Here is a 16,953-nt window from a genome sequence, read left to right as displayed (position 1 = left end):
CGCCTCCCCCACACGCCCCCGTACACTCGCAGCGGGTGCGCGCCTCTCCCCATTGGGTCCCCCCCCCCGACTTACCGAACAGCTGAGCGGGGCCTCGCCTGAGCCTCTCGAGCTTGGTAGTGGTTGGTGGCGGTGGGCGTGCCGACGACCTCGTAAAAACACATGGGGTGGGCGGGGTCGTCGCACGCTCCAGCAGCTGTGAGTGGCTACGGGGAAAAAGGAAGGCGTGGCCTCGCCTTATACGGTGTTGGGGGTGGGCGGGGCGTCGCGCGCGTTCGAGCTGCTGTGAGTGGCTATGGGGAAAAGAGGGCGTGGCCTCGCTTTATATGGTGCTGGGGGAGGTGCGGGGCGCTCCGCGCGCTCGAGCAGCTGTGGAGGGGGCGAGAAAAGGGGGGGCGCGGCCTCGCCTTGTATGGTGTTGGGGGCGTGACGTCATGCGCGATCAGCTGTTTCGGGCTCCAGGAAAAAAAGAACACAACAAAAAAGGAGGGGAGAAAAGTATTAAAGCACTTAGCTCGGGATAAACAAAGGCGGAGGCAGGCTCGGAGCGTCGGGGAAATATACCGTATTTTTGTAACAAACAATAAAATAAAATCATATTTTTAAATATATATCTATAATTATTACATTATTGTGCGCTCGCACGTGTGTGTGTTTAAATCGACGAAGACGACGAATATCGCGGTGCAAGCTGCTGCCCTGTCTGTGGTCGCGCTGTTCCCCCTCGAGGTAAGGGACGCACGCACACACAACCCGGGGTTGAACCCACAGCGTTCTGGTTTTGCTCTGCGGGCCAGTGTCTTCTCCCTCCGCCACCAGGCGTCTACGGCTGCTGCTGCCGTAGACGCCTGGCGTTGTCTTGGCTAAGACTTTCTCTTACACCATGGCGTCTCTCCCTTCTGCTACGGGCTTTTCTAGACTCCCCCTGCCCTTGGCTCATATTCAGCTGGCTGACTTTTGTGCGTTTGAGGTTGGGTTTTTTTGTTATTGCGCAGGGAATTGTGTGCGTGTGTGTTCGTTCTTGGCCTCTTCTTGGTCGACTTGACCTCAAACGAGTACCTGGCTGCGGTGTGTAAACACAAGCACCTGGGGACAGACAAGATCGGCCTGGCGTCGATGGTACTAGCAATACCATGTACGACACCTCCAGCTTATTCGTGCCGGCCTTCATAGGCGCTCGCAAGAACTGGATGGTAGGGGGGGTGGCGCGATCTTTGTCTTCGTGTGTGTAGCATGGTAGACCAGACTGCCGTTAGACAACACATGCCCTACAGATGGTGCTGTGACACATCACTGTACGCCCATGTGTATGTTACACACATGGACTATGTATGTACGTGTGTGTCAGTACACACACGTACACATGGAGTATGTACATTGTATAATCTGTGGACTGCGGTAACCGTGAGTTGTTTACTCCACTCCTAGTTCACGGCTGCTTTGGCCAATGCTTGGCCTAGCAATCGCCAACATTATTACTCCAGTGTCAACAGCAACTGCGTAATGTTATTGTATCTGGATACATCCGCGTTCGCAGCGTGAGGATAATAATAATTATATAAAAAGCTGTTGTTGTGGTATTATACAGTACATGACACACGTTGGCTTGAAGGAATATATAAATGTCCATGCTTTGTATGCACTCGTGTGTCCACACATTAATATGAGACGTGGGTTGTTGGTTTTTGTTTGACAAGATAATACCAATAATAAAACGTTAAAATCGGCACAGCAAACAATTTCACGTCAATATAAACCCAGGACTGTGGTGGCACACACACACTGGTAGAGTAACACATTGTTGGTTGAAAATAAAATATATTTATACGCACACTACTGTGCGTTTGGGCATCATCTGTGCAAAAGAGCTTTATAGCTCATCGGATTCCTCCAGTGTAAATAAAGCTGCTGACTCTGGGCGTGTGTTAATATGTACGTGAGACTGAGTAATAACATTAGGTGCGTCTTTGTCCATAAAGCTGCAGACCCTAATCCAGGGGAACTTCGTGTCCCTTGGCAGCGGTGATGTCGAGGAAATCTCTTTGTTTGAGGGCAGGAGGGCGGAGGAGAGTGGGGGGCAGTGGCTTGTTGATTTGTGGTGGTGGTGGTGGCGGGGAAGAAGAAGGAGGTGGTTGCTGATGGTGGGGGATAGTGGTGGCAGTGGTGGACGACAAGGTGGTGGTGGTGGTGGCTGGTGGTAGCAGTCGGTGTTGGCTGCGGGAATCCGCTGACGCCGGCTAGAAATATGACCCAGGAACGTCCACACGCTGAGCAATCATTGGGCAGCCCGATTCGGAATAAGGCTTGTTACTAGGCGCGAATGGATGGGGGTGTGCAGGCAGAGAGCTGAATGGGGCCGAGGTCTCCTCTGCTCAGCAGGGCAGAGGAGGAGAGCGATGGAGGAGGAGGAGGCATGGGTGGGTGTGGGTGGTTGCGTGCGAGCGAGCGAGGTTTGAAGCCCTTCCCAGTGTTTCGGATGACGTCCTTTGGGCTAAGCGACGCGCACACAGGGGCCCCGCGGTACATCGTGTACAAAAAAGCTAATAAATAATAAATGAAAAGCAGGGGTGGAGAGAGAGAGGTGGTGGTGGGGGGGGTAAACACAGCACGCAGGCCGGGGTTTGAGTGTTTTGTTCTGGGATGTTATTTTGAGGGTTGAATTTTGGTGATGGGGTGATAGGGGTGGTGGGTGGGGGGTATGGGCAGGAATTAAGTAAAGATGTAGGGGCAGGATTGGTTAGCGACTCTAGTTGGATGGAAGACTGCCCAGAGAGAGGATGGATTTGGGGTTGTGTGCTGCGAGGTAGCCAGCATGGGACAGTACAGCAGTGGATTATTGAATCTATCTCTGCTGCGCTTTCAATGTTATCCCCAAGTGTGTGGTTAAGTGGTTTTCTGAGTTCTCCAGTTTATCTCCACAAGCCACTTATAATTGGATTTGACGAAACATCCCAAATGTAGGACCCTCCTGAAACAAAAGTCAGAAAAAAATCAGCTGAGGCTTTATTATATTAAAAGGAACATTATTATTGAAACCAGATCGTGTGCAGGTGTTTAGGCGGATTGCAAAACCGTGAGAGGCGGAGACTGGGGGATAATTTCCTCATGGCTGCTGATAAATCACAGTTATTGATACCCAATTTTTACGTGCAAAATAGATGTTTATTTTAATAAGCTATGCCCTGAGTATATAATGTTCACGGTGATGCTATGAGGTGCAGAAATAAACGTGTGGGCTGCGTGTCCCAGGGCTGCTCTCCGGTGGCTGGTGCAATCCACGTTGTTTGTTGCTCTGTGTCAACACAGTCCTTGTCGAAGCCTTGTCAGAGTTCACCCCCACCACCACCACATCTCTAGCACGAGCGTGTGGAGCGGACGAGTCCAAACATGCCCCGAGCAGCTGCTTCGCCCAACACTTATATAGTATCGCGATACATTCTTTTGCACGTCTTATCATGACACTTGTACGATAAGTAATAAAGCGAGAAGGGAGCAAAAAAAAGTATTTCACAAGTTTTGGAACGCAACTTTTGTTGTCTGTGTCACCCCCCCGCCTCCCTCCCCCCCCCCAAAAAAAAAGTGTGTTAAGAGCTGCATGCCAAAGCAAAAACTGCAGCAAAATAAAGAGAATAGTATAAAATTTGCAGCCTGGTTCAAAACAGGATTCCGTGACGTCTTTTGTTTTGTCGCGGTTGCCATTGGTCGAGAGTTGAGACGTCGGCTCCTCACCGTGACGTGAACCTGATCGATCATTTGTCCCCTTGCGCATCAATAACACCTTCGGGGAGTAAACACATCTAACAACACATGGCCTAAACAAATAATGTCATTTTGATAAGACTTTATTTTTACCGCACTAGTTAATGATCCTGTAATTGTGTTTACGTGTGTGTGTATAAATGGCTTTTATGACCTCGCTGTTATGAAACGTGTTTATGCGTCAAAGATTCATCTGGCCTTTACAGTGTGCATCACGCTAGTTCTCCACACAATACGCAACTCCCAATGATTATGCTGTTAACACCAAGGCCGTGATTATAATATATATTTGGGGACACACACATCCCCCCCCAATATTCAAATATGCTCAAAATATCCCTCCCAATATATTGCTATAAAATAGATTTCTGTTCATATGATTGTGGTTATGGTTGTACTTTATTAATCCCTAATCTCTGCCATTACATACAATGAAACAAGAAAACGTAAAAAAAGAAAAAAAACAGCAATGTAATACAATATACTATTAGACATTGTAAAAAATGAATAAAAAGTGCATCCTATGTGTTAGTTCATTTTTTATATTTTAGGCAGGAAATCCGTTTTCAAAGTTAGATTTTTCTTTCTGGGGGGAGACCGCAGGCCCCCTGGAAGATTTAGTCCCCCCCAATGTTGACTCCATGGCTACGGCCTTGGTTAACACAGATCTGTTGGACCGAATTATGCCAGTATGATGGTATTAAGGACATGGTCATAATTCCTTTAAAATAATTAATTATTTGCACTAACGTTTGTTTTCCAGATCTTGCACAACAGCTTAGCAACGTGTTGTCGATGGCTTTTTGGCACTTCCCACATTTTGTGGCTACTTTGATATGACTTTCCATGCCCCATCTATGTCAATGCTGGGGTATTTTGTGGCTACTTTGATATGACTTTCCATGCCCCATCTATGTCAATGCTGGGGTTTATATAGAACATTCCTTCAATAAGGTCCAGTTATAAGACAAATACGCCTTCCTTTTGTTGTCTCTTTTACTTTACCACAGAGCATCCCCAGGGAGGTAATGTTGCGTGATTTAAGCCCACAACACCAATTAATTTAATTTGTTATTAGCCGCTTAATGGTATACATGTCGGTGTGGTCTATCTAAAACATCATCGTAACTAAGCATAGGGATATTTTCCTGCTATACTTTGTAGGGCAGCAGATTAAAAAAAGGCATGGTCCAGGGTTACCACATAACATGCTGATAATGCTTTGTGGTTTTCAGCCTCGAATCTGCTCTTGGAGGTAGTGATGGATCTGGGAAGGTTTATTCACACCACCCCAAGTGCTCGGGTAGAGCCACACAACAAGGGGGATGTGATATTTTTTTGTTCCAACTGTTAGTGGGCGCATAATTAAAGTGATGGATCACAAAATAGCTGACACAGTTGGGTCACATCTGCCCTCCCAGCTCCTTGGTTCCATGAAAAAGAATGCAGTCAAAGGGTCATCCACCTTCCAATTTTGCTGCACATTGTTACGACGATAACTGTGAAACATTGACACGACTTTGAACAAGCAGAAAGGTCTGTTTACCTTTATCAAATTCACTTCCATGCCCTGACATTTGTATGTGCGCAATACTTTGTGTGACTAATAACATTTAGCTTCACCAAAAGCAAGGATTCTGATGACTTTAGCAGAAAAGGGCCTGTTTAGACATGCCTTATTACAAACTTGAGTCTCCTCCAACCTTGAACTGTCATAGCCCCCCCTCCCCAACTGGATACAAAAAAACGAATTCACATCAATTCATTATAAGTTACTTCAGCACCCATACTATATGTCATTTATTTTCTCCCAAAGATTAATTTCAAGGTTTTTTGCTTGAACAGAAAAATTATCAGCTGGTTAAAAGTTGCTTTAAATCTTCTGTTGCAGTGTCTCAGGGTCGGATGAAAACATCCTCGAGAGGGGGGAGACCTTCACTTGCCGAGGGACGGTTCGACCGAGCCACCACTGGTGCTAAAGCCTGCCACACCTGGGCGGACACATTCCTCCTTCACTTGTGAAGGGACCTGCCATGTTTCAGAGGCTCAGTGGGTTCTTGTTCCCAGAGGAAGAGAACCCAGCCCCTCAGTCCAGGCGCGCATCTTCACTGACCGAGTCGGACGGCGACGAAGGCTGGATAATCATCGACCTTACTGGCAAGTGATACGCACCTCGCTTATATTACTGTAATTTGAATTATGCTAACTCCATAATGTCCAACCAGCCTGTAAGTGTAGGCCAAAATACCGTCTTGAGAAAGCTGACTCTCTAGCTGAAGCCCTTTTTCCAGCATTGGTGTGAACAAGCAAATGCAGGGCTGCACCTTTGCTCATATGAATTACAGTATGCAGCTAAGAATCTATAGGATGTGAGAATATAAGCTTGATGTAGATGCTTAGTGAGGTGACATCTTGGTTAGTATGTGTGTAGAAGTGTTTTTGCACAGCCCTTTGACAATCCACTGGATGAGGACATCCCTCACGCGATGCGAACTGTGGAGATAACTTGACTATACTTCTGCTCACTGGCCAATATGGGTTGGTGAAGACGGGGGGGTGCATAGATGTTTCAAGCTTATCAGTACAGTACAATAATGCTGTCACCCCGCAGCCTCGCAGAACATAGCCTATAACACTTGGCATGCAAGGACTATCCAAGCTAAAGCCTGCTTAGCTTCTGAAATCTGAAGGGTTTGGACACATGCCGGATTATTTGATCGTAGGTATTTTGTATAATGATCCATCACATAAGCATTGCCACGAGTATAATATGTAGTTAAAAATGTAGCCCACAGTTTCATAACATACTGTTAACGTTATTTTTTTTAAATCGCTCTTTAAAATATTTAAATAAACCTAAGCTGTTATTATATTAATGTCTGCTATGCATATGCATGGGTTTAATTGTGGTGTTTATTGCTTGTCCTTTTTCCCAACATCACTTTGGAATCTTAACTCAACGTTGAACGAAGAAGACGTGAATGGCAATATTACCCGCGATGCCCTTACGGATGAAGTTGACAATGACAGCTTTAACCCTCCTCACCAGCAACTTACTTCCTCCAATACCAGCAACTCTGAGGATGGCACTCCAACACAACCTGCAGAGACTTCACGAGAGGCAGAAGATTCGAGAAATTGTCAGCCTACGCTACCACTACAGGTGAATTTCCCTGGTGCTACCGGCAATGCTTGCGGTGACAGTTCATTTGATTCTGCACCTACCGAGCTGATCTCTTTCGTGGACAATTGGTTTGAGCCTCCACCAGCCACTTCCTCAGCCTGTTCTATAGAAGCCAAAAATATTGAGTGCCCGACGGTTCAAGCGCGTAGTAGCCTTCAAGGTCCACGCACACTTGAGGAAAGTTGGATTCTGCCCAAGCGTGTGGGCTCGCCCCCAGCTCCGCCCTGTCCCGAGTGCAGCGACGATGACGAGGACTTCTCCTTCCCGGACGGCCGTGCGTTGGCAGCGGAATATTCTGACGGGAGCAGCTCCCAGAGCGAGCCCAGCACTCCGAGGGGCATGGAGGAGAGCTGGCTGCTCGCTCCCCCGCCGTGTTTCTCAGCACCGGGAGAAGGCAGCTCCAATCGGGGCCTCGAGAGCAGCCCTCTGGAGAACCTCCTCATCGAACACCCGAGCATGTCGGTGTATGCCGCCTTCCGCCGTCGCCGGCCCAGCGGGCAGCCTCTCCACGGTGCCGTGGCTGTAGCTGCAGCACGGGGGACGCGACAGGAGTCCTCCCGGCGCAAGGCCAAGGGCCGCAGGCCGGAGAATCGGACACGCTTCCCCGTGCAGAGGGGAGGGCAAGAGTCTCCGCAAAGGTAACAGATTATACGGCGTGTGACGAATCGGTGCCCTTGTGATGCGATGTGTTGTCGTCGTTTAAGGTTGTGGTCCGATTCAAGATCTACTCATTTTTCTACGTATTTTTACGCTTTCCAATAAAGGCTGAAAGTGTTAACTCTGTCTTAATTAACTCTCTCTGTCAGTCAAGAACCGAAGGGCACAGTAACTTTTATGATCCAATATGAATGAACCTGTAATATAAAGTTATTTTGCGGTTTGGGACTTTGATTATTGAAAATTGGCCAAATTGGTCATAGTTGCCCAAAACTTGGAGACACAAACCAAATATAAAAAATATTAATTGCTAAGATGTAAATGTCTTTTGCCCTGATAGCGACCAATGGCTTTCATACTGATAATGAAATACTTCCAAAGAGAAACACATGTTGGAAAGTGTTACATAATCCATGCATATGCATGATTTTTCCTAACTTGTTAATTCAACCTAAAGTGGCCTCAGAGATAACATGAACTAATTATTTACAACATGTATGAATATAAAACAATTGATTCTCCCAAGCACATGTATCATGATCGTAAGAATTACTTTTAATCTATGTGTGCACCGTTACATGCGGATTACTCAGGCTGGACCAAGTTTGTGCCTTGTTTAGCTGGCAAGCAGTGCCCATTTAGTGGTGAAAGAGTCTTGTGTTTTTTCACATGGTGTGCTAATGCGATAATTATATAATAACTTATAATTAAATGCCCAATTAACACCTAGAATACGTTCAGTGGCTAGGTGGCCGAAAAGGTTACAGTGCTGAGCTGGCATTGCTGATATTCTGGGTTTGAAGCTGATTAAAGCAGGTTTGAAATTGTCGTGAGTTGATGGTTTCAGCCCAGTCGCCAATAACTGCACACAAAAAATACTCGCGCAACATTTGTTTCTGCTCTTAAATTGGCTATTCCAGCTCTGAGAATTAAAATATTGGTTAGAATGCCATGTGACCAATACTTTATGGCAGTGTTGATAGGACAGTGCTGCCCTCTACTGTGTAGACCAGGTCACTTGAAATAATCTCAGAGGTAGCTTTGTAGTATTTACTTCTGTGGGCCATTCTCTAACTGGACTGTTTGCACCGCTTTGTGAGATCCAAATGGATTCCACCTCGCATGATCTGACACCGAGAGCACAATCGGGTTAAAAATTGGGAAAATTACAGAACATTTTTTTTGTGATTCTGTTGTATAGATCTGTTTCCTTTTTAGATTGTACTGCATATTGTGTTGGACATAATGTGACGTTTTGCTCCACGTGTAGGAGCGAAACGTCGGACGTGTCAAACAATATGCTGTTCAACCCAATTTCTTGTTTTGTGCCCTTGTCACGAGAGACGCTGCATGTGCTGTGCTATCATCTTCGGGAACTGAACGGAAGCTCTTGGCCTATTGGACATCGTGCCAAACAGCACGCGATGTAAACCGAAAACACATCGGAGAGCTTTACTGTACGTCGAATATAAGCTTGTGTCGTTTACAGTTAGCTTGACAATAGCCATTGTTTTTCAGCAACACAGCGCCCAGCTCCCCGCGCCGTGCACCACGCCGATCCCCTGCAAGCGTGGCAGCGAACGCGGCCCGCAGCCTGTTGGAAAACGCCCGCCGCCTGCACCGCTCGACGCTCGTCGGGCTGCGTAGCCCGCGCCTGCAGCCCAGCCGCCGCCAGCTCCAGAGGCAGAATGACGCTAGGAACCGGGCCTCCTTTTCTGGCAAGCACCGGGGAAATGTTATAAAGCAGCCCGGATTCAGGTCTCACAAATTTTGATGGGACTGGAGCCATGAGTTACATGGGGAAAGGACTGTTTTTAGTCAGTGTGTTTGCATGCCCTGGTGTCATTCTCGGTGTGTGTGTGTGTGCTTATGAACATAGCTTATTGTTTTTGTTATGTGGTTGTGCTTTTTAAGATGTAAATGTCTGGAATTTGAGTAGACTTGTGTAGAGCTGCATGCTTTTTTCCCACACGACTTGACTAAACATCACCTGGATCTTGATTCACAAGCAGGCGCAAAGGTGGGCAATGCGGTGTTTTTAGAAGTGATTTCCAGTGACAAGTTGTTGCTGAAATGTTACACCATAAAATGGTTGTATAGAGTTCAGCCTTTCGAATATACAGTTCGTACACTTCAAAGCAAAGGTACCTTTACATTGTAAGGTATAGTTCATTTATGTTTTAAATGTGCATATTCAAATACTTTTTCTCTCATATTCTTTGTGATGCTTCTTTGGTAAATCAAGGAACCCTGTTACCACCCAGTTACGTTTGTGTCCCCCCCCCCCCACGTCGATCTTTCATCACGGGTTCACGCGGGGTGGGAGTCAGAATTTCATGCACATTTTATCAAAATGTTTTTTTTTTTCTGGTGGGTCTGCGTTTTAATGTTGAATCGATTACCTTATTTATGGAACCATGTTCACAAGGCCCTGCCCCTGTTTAATTTGCACTGATAGTGTTGATTTGAAAGTGTTCACATGGACATTTTGTACTTTTGTACCCTGCGCGACACAAGACTGTGGAAATATACTCATGGCTCGCAGAGCAGCAGAAGAGGCTGAGGATGAGAGACTTGAAGACTGAGGACCAAAACGCACCCCCTTCACCCAATGTTCCAAATCATTCGGAGGATAAAAGAAAAATACTAAATTGCAGTTGCAACTGTTTTTGTTAATGCATTGCTGTGACGGTTAATGTGCACATAAAACAGGCTTATTGAATAGTTATGTTCTGGAAGATATAAAATATTCTCGGGCCAGAAACTTCTTTACAACTCCAATAAATGTCTTGCAAAAAAATTAAAAGCAAAGTAACTTTCCACTGTGACGATGTGGTGTTCTCTAATTCAGATGAGGCTTTTCACAGTGCCAAAATAAACAAAAAACGTGAGGACATCGTTCACGTGGATCTCACGCACCATGAATCTCCCTTGTAAAATAGCCAGGAAACTGGCTAAACTGGATGATCCATGTAACAAATAATATGAACTTCAACTTGCTGCCAGAAACAAATAATTCTAAATTCATGGCCATACTTACACTCCAAATCCCCGAAAAAGCTTAATAATATAATTTACCCCTGCCATGTACAACTCAACTATTGCAATTGTCAAAGTGCACAACTGTTTAATTGCCGTATGTGAGCAACATGGAAAATGTGCAGTTTTGTAGCTTGGCTATATTAGTGAATATTTTATCAGCCCCCCCCCACCCCGCTTGGTATATGATTTAAACCCAAAATCAATCTGGCTTCACTGGAATATTTAATTGATAAATAAAATAAAATATATTGCAATGGTTTCAATTTACTAACGTCAATCACCTGCTATGAATATTTAGTAATTCTTGTCTAACCCATTGGAAATATAAACAATCTCCTTTTGGGGTGCAGCAGTGCTGCGCTATGAACTTGACAACCTGAGTTCTATTTCCACCCACAATCAGTGGTGAGTGATATATGAATCGGTCCCGGGCCAATGTGATCCATAAACTCGTACTTGCGAGTACGATGAAATATGGTTAAACCTTCACAATCATCCAGCTGTAAATTGACATGGGGCTGTAAAATATGATTTTTAGTTAAATATTCCAGGGAAAATATATTTCAATACGCAATCAGGAATTTCATTAAATAATAGTGTAAACAAGAAAAGTAGATGTTCAACAGATTGCAAAGTCAAACATCAACCCCAATATTGCACCTTCTAATTTAATACTGTGCTGTAGTGTATTTAAATATTCTGGTTTCACAGCTTCATTACAGTTGCTTTTGAATATATTCGTTGACATTTGTTTAAAAGTAATTTTTTTACTAGCATATTATGTAGGTTTTTTGTACTCAAGTACTGTACTGCATTGGCATCATCTGTTTGAAATGATTGTTGACCGTTTTATGGTTCATGAAGGTAATTTTTGTGTGTTTACCTAATATTTGTCACTTTCAGGATATTTTATTGTGCTTTATTTTATCTTTGTAAACTGAGTAATGTTTTATTAGTTGTACTTTGACTACCATTTGATGCTAAGCTTTGAAAATGCATGTTTCACGATTATTAATATTGAGTGATTGACGTCTCTGAAATACATTTATATTGAAACGTTTTTGTTTAATATTTGTTTTCATATTATGATTTGTTTTAAAATGCAAGCATGGCACATTAATGAAAGGGTATTGTGGGAAATAATTACCAGCATGTTCACCTGCAGTAAATGCTATATCGGTTGTTCCGGAGTGCCACTCGAATGTCTAGCCAGTAAATATAATTACATTCGGTGGCTAGTCATGACTTGCAGGTAGCTCAACGTTAGAGCCATCAGCTCGTGAGCGGAAGGTTGCATGTTCAAGTCCTGATTGATAGATGAGTACTACTCTGCGGGGAAGTCAACGGTCGATGTCCTATGGATATACTTGCCCCCGCCATAAGAATGTGACATTTCCACACTGTCTCAGGATGGTAAACAGGAGATGTGAGCCCTCTGAGTGCGCACATGTGACCAGGAAATCACTTTGGATTAGATTTTATATATTTGCAGCACCATACTCATGTTGAAACGATTAGATTAATTGATTATAAAAGTAAACAATTTTAATTGGTCTCCAATACACAGGAAACTCAAAGCGGTGCACGCCCAGCGTGATGCACTGATGACGACATCGCTAATCCTTGCCTACCTCAATCTTGCATTCAGCATCATTATTTGTGAAAATTGTGCAAATTACATGCTAGTTTATTGTATTTGATTACCGTAATCAAATTAAGCAGAAATTGAGAGATAATATAAGGTCAGCTCTACACCAGGCTGATACTCTGGAAACTGTGGTTTGGCCCCCTAGTGCAGAGGAACATGCTGTTAATGTGACCCACTGCATTAATGTATTATTATTTTTGCCAGTTTCATAGTTTCAAACGAAGTACCTGTACTGAATAGAGACATATGGCGCAATTGCTTTGTGTTTTAATGTCATTATGAGAAGATAAAACATGTTATGAGTATTTGTGTACATAAATTGATGTACTGTGTAGTTTAGGTTCTAAAGCCAAACGGCTACAATCTCGGGTTCTGTGTTAATGGTGCTACAAGAACACAGTTTACAGAAAAGCCTTTTCTGTCTTCACAGAAATGTTGACCTAAAGATTTTGACAATGTTGAAGTGAGTCATACTTGACGATTTAGCAAAATGCTGGTGGAATTGAACATAAATATAGAAAGTGCAGTTCTTTCTGAAGACCGGTCGGGAATCGAACTTGTGTTTAAAAAAAAAGTTGTTAAAAAACTTATGCGTGTTTGTGGTCTGGCGTCGGTTGGTCCGATTGTGTAATATCGCATGTGTACATTGTAGCAAAAAAAAACCTCAGGGTATACTTGATGTGTGGAAGTAATTGTTTCAGCAAAGCAACAGAAAAGGGCATTGTGAGAATCTTGCTTTGTGGTCATTATGGTGAGCTGACATATCTCATATGGTTGAGGTGAACCCATGGCGCGAGTGTTTTAGAATGTTGTGCATCCGTAACATGAACAGTCGAGCACACACGGTTGTTGGACTGAAAGCAGTTTGGTGTTCACTTTATTTATGCCTGCATTACTGTGATTGTGAGTGTCCGTACATTCCGCTACTCTATATTTAAAGGGTGAAAGCGACATTTAAAGATGTATGGTGGTATAAAGTTAAAAGTTGAAAATTCTCATGATCAGTAGAAGTTGAATATTATGCCACTGTATTCAGCAAAAGGATATACACATTCCAAAGTCAATGTGTAGAGTCCATAATTGGAATAATATTAGCACATATCACCATTAGAACGTATCCACTATACAAACCAACTTTGGTTTAAGGTTCATGTAAACAAGACGACAACTTTCTTGGATTATGGTAGTAATGCTAAGTAGGTATATGGGCAAATTATGGTGATCCGTATATAATCCGTCGTTTTTTTAATGCATTTTATTCCGTTTGAATATGTCAAGTCTGTAAGTAAACTAGAGAAAGTTCAAGAAATGAACCTGACGCTTGCCATGTGTAAATGATGTTCTGACAAATACGTACGTGTGTGTGTGCTGCAGTGTAAATGGCTGAGAAGAAGTTCAGTCGCAGCTGCATCTGTTGAGCTTGGGTTCTGTACAGCTTTATTTCAAGCACGTTTGCTTCTGGCGTTTTTTGTGTAACCTTGCCTTTTATCTGTGTTCACTGTAAATTGTGCCTTTTTTATCACGAAACTGTTTAATTGTAAAATATAAAATAACAAAAAAAACAAAAATGCGTTTAAAAAAAAACAAATAATAAAAAACTATGCAAAAGTTACACGCTGGCAATTGCATTTATTTTAAGTCTGAGTAAATATGCACGATGTTATTCAGTAAGTGGCTCTCTAGAAATGTGTACAGCACTGTATCTCTATGGAATGAGATTCCATAGCTGAGTGCAGTGTTGGCTAGCAAAACCAAACTCGCACCAAGTGTGTCATTAACATCACTACGCAGCATACAAAATATAGAAACTGGCGTATGAGGGATAATTCATTATTTTTTTCCCCTTGTAATCCACTGCCTTTTATTATCTTATATAATTTTATATTCATAGAGCGCCTTTACTGATGGCACTTGACGGTAAAAAAACCGGTGACAGAATCGAATGATTTAGATGGCAGGGGCGTGCAAGGGTTGAGGAATGGGTGACAGTGATAGGGGGGTACTTAGGGATCGCGGTAGGGTAGGGATGGGAATGAGTGGAGGGAAGAGGAAGAGTGAGCAGGAGCAGGAGAGAAGGTGAGGCTTTGAGAGGAATGGAAGGAGGTTATGAAGGGGGACTGCTTAATGTACAAGGGAAGTTTATTCCAGTGGCGAGGTGCGGGGAGGAAGAATTACTGAAAATGGGATTGGGCACAAGGAGGGGAGGGACAGAGAGACGATTGGAAATTAAGATAAGCGAGAACATAGGAGTTAAGAGGCAAGATAATTATGGTGGGGCAAGGCCATGAAGAGATTTAAAGACTACATTATATTATTTAATATCCATAATTCTAGAGACATTGAGGAAGCACATGTGCTGTTAAGTAGGGATATTGCCCGAAATGTCATCTATTATATTTCCAATATGTTTTCCATTTAGGGCAGTGTTATTGATGAGTGTGCTAATTTTTTGGTATGCATGCATATGTACTACGACCAACGCAGTACCGTATCTAAAACAAATCTATTCGTTTTTACTTGGTGGAAATCTATAGTCATTTAAACTCTCACTGAGACGGAACTTTTTTTTTTAGAAGGTAAACCATTTTTTTTTAAATAACACCTACGTTGAGAATACCAAAATACATATTGTGAGAGTCAGACATGGATAAACGCTTTCGTTAAAGTTATTTATTGCCATTCGGAGATACTTTACAAAAATTTAGGTTTTTAGAAATGTATAAATACAGTATATAAAAATATATTCATCATCTATGATATCCTGAAGACAAGTCATGACAATCCATGAACACTTTGTATGATGGACGGGATATCACGAGATGGAGGAAGAACCCCAGTGGTGAAGACTAATGATGGAGTGGCAATCAAAGGAGGGAACGAGCCAAAAAATGCATCTTCCACAAAGACGGAGCGATGAAATCTGCTTGTGTGCAGGCAAGATGTGTGCTAATTGGAGGTGTGGGGATTTGTTACATCACATGAGAGATGGAAATGGCTTGGAGTGGCCTTCATCCAGCAGTGGATTGATCATGGCTATAATGAAACCACTGCAAATTCAGTCCAATTACAGCGTATGATCGAGAGTAAAAAGTTATTCTAAAGATCATGATATGACAGTCAAATCAGTTGTTACATGTCTAGAAGTTTTTTCTTAAGCACAGTATTCATGGGGGGGGGGGGGTTAAAGTTTTCTGCACACGCAGCTGAAGTAATTACTTTGCAGTAAGGTCGAGGCTTCACCGAGAATGGAAAATCTGGAGTTATTGGGGCAGTGTTCAAGTGAATCCATGACTGAATGTGCGCCGTTAATGATGTTGTACATGTACAGCCTCCCCATGTCGTGTATGTCCTGGGGTGTATTTGACCAGTCCACCACGCTGGTCAGTGTGGGTTGAAGGCAGCACGGCGCATAGACGTTGGGTCATGTGTATAATGCAATGGATGTTGTTGTACTGCCTTCTGTGTAACCGAGCAGCAGCCTATAACACCTGTTCTATGCATGGTGGCCACTTATCCACCATCGAGCGATTTTATGTGAAATAAAAAAAAGTTTCAGGAAATTCGAACCAAAAATGGTTGCCGACTCCTGGGCGAGCAAACAATGAAATGCCAATTGCTTTGATGAAGGGACATTGCCCGAAGCGTCACCTATTATACAGTGAGGGGAAAAAGTATTTGATCCCCTGCTGATTTTGTACGTTTGCCCACTGACAAAGAAATGATCAGTCTATAATTTTAATGGTAGGTTTATTTGAACAGTGAGAGACGGAATAACAAAAAAATCCAGAAAAACGCATGTCAAAAATGTTATAAATTGATTTGCATTTTAATGAGGGAAATAAGTATTTGACCCCCTCTCAATCAGAAAGATTTCTGGCTCCCAGGTGTCTTTTATACAGGTAACGAGCTGAGATTAGGAGCACACTCTTAAAGGGAGTGCTCCTAATCTCAGCTTGTTACCTGTATAAAAGACACCTGTCCACAGAAGCAATCAATCAATCAGATTCCAAACTCTCCACCATGGTCAAGACCAAAGAGCTCTCCAAGGATGTCAGGGACAAGATTGTAGACCTACACAAGGCTGGAATGGGCTACAAGACCATCAGCTTGGTGAGAAGGTGACAACAGTTGGTGCGATTATTCGAAAATGGAAGAAACACAAAAGAACTGTCAATCTCCCTCGGCCTGGGGCTCCATGCAAGATCTCGTGGAGTTGCAATGATCATGAGAACGGTGAGGAATCAGCCCAGAACTACACGGGAGGGAGGATCTTGTCAATGATCTCAAGGCAGTTTGGACCATAGTCACCAAGAAAACAATTGGTAACACACTACGCCGTGAAGGACTGAATTCCTGCAGCGCCCGCAAGGTCCCCCTGCTCAAGAAAGCACATGTACATGCCCGTCTGAAGTTTGCCAATGAACATCTGAATGATTCAGAGGACAACTGGGTGAAAGTGTTGTGGTCAGATGAGACCAAAATGGAGCTCTTTGGCATCAACTCAACTCGCCGTGTTTGGAGGAGGAGGAATGCTGCCTATGACCCCAAGAACACCATCCCCACCGTCAAACATGGAGGTGGAAACATTATGCTTTGTGGACGTTTTTCTGCTAAGGGGACAGGACAACTTCACCGCATCAAAGGGACGATGGACGGGGCCATG

General features: G+C 43.6%; 1 protein-coding gene across 1 annotated transcript; it reads left to right on the top strand.

The window, feature by feature from the left end:
- Positions 1 to 413: 413 nt before the first annotated feature.
- LOC116945995 (uncharacterized) lies at positions 414 to 13,902 on the top strand. The gene is made up of 4 exons (XM_032960746.2): positions 414 to 729; positions 5,651 to 5,916; positions 6,735 to 7,581; positions 9,119 to 13,902. The coding sequence occupies exons 2-4, from the start codon at positions 5,793 to 5,795 to the stop codon at positions 9,372 to 9,374; spliced, it is 1,227 nt and encodes a 408-aa protein (XP_032816637.1). The 5' UTR covers positions 414 to 729; positions 5,651 to 5,792; the 3' UTR covers positions 9,375 to 13,902.
- Positions 13,903 to 16,953: the final 3,051 nt, after the last annotated feature.

The sequence above is a fragment of the Petromyzon marinus genome, chromosome 25 (genome assembly GCF_048934315.1).
Source record: "Petromyzon marinus isolate PM22_M1 ecotype Great Lakes invasive population chromosome 25, UKy_Petmar_22M1.pri1.0, whole genome shotgun sequence".
In the NCBI taxonomy this organism is placed as follows: Eukaryota; Metazoa; Chordata; class Hyperoartia; order Petromyzontiformes; family Petromyzontidae; genus Petromyzon; species Petromyzon marinus.
The sequence above is the reverse complement of the archived record's forward strand: the minus strand, read 5'-3'. Positions and strand labels throughout refer to the sequence as shown.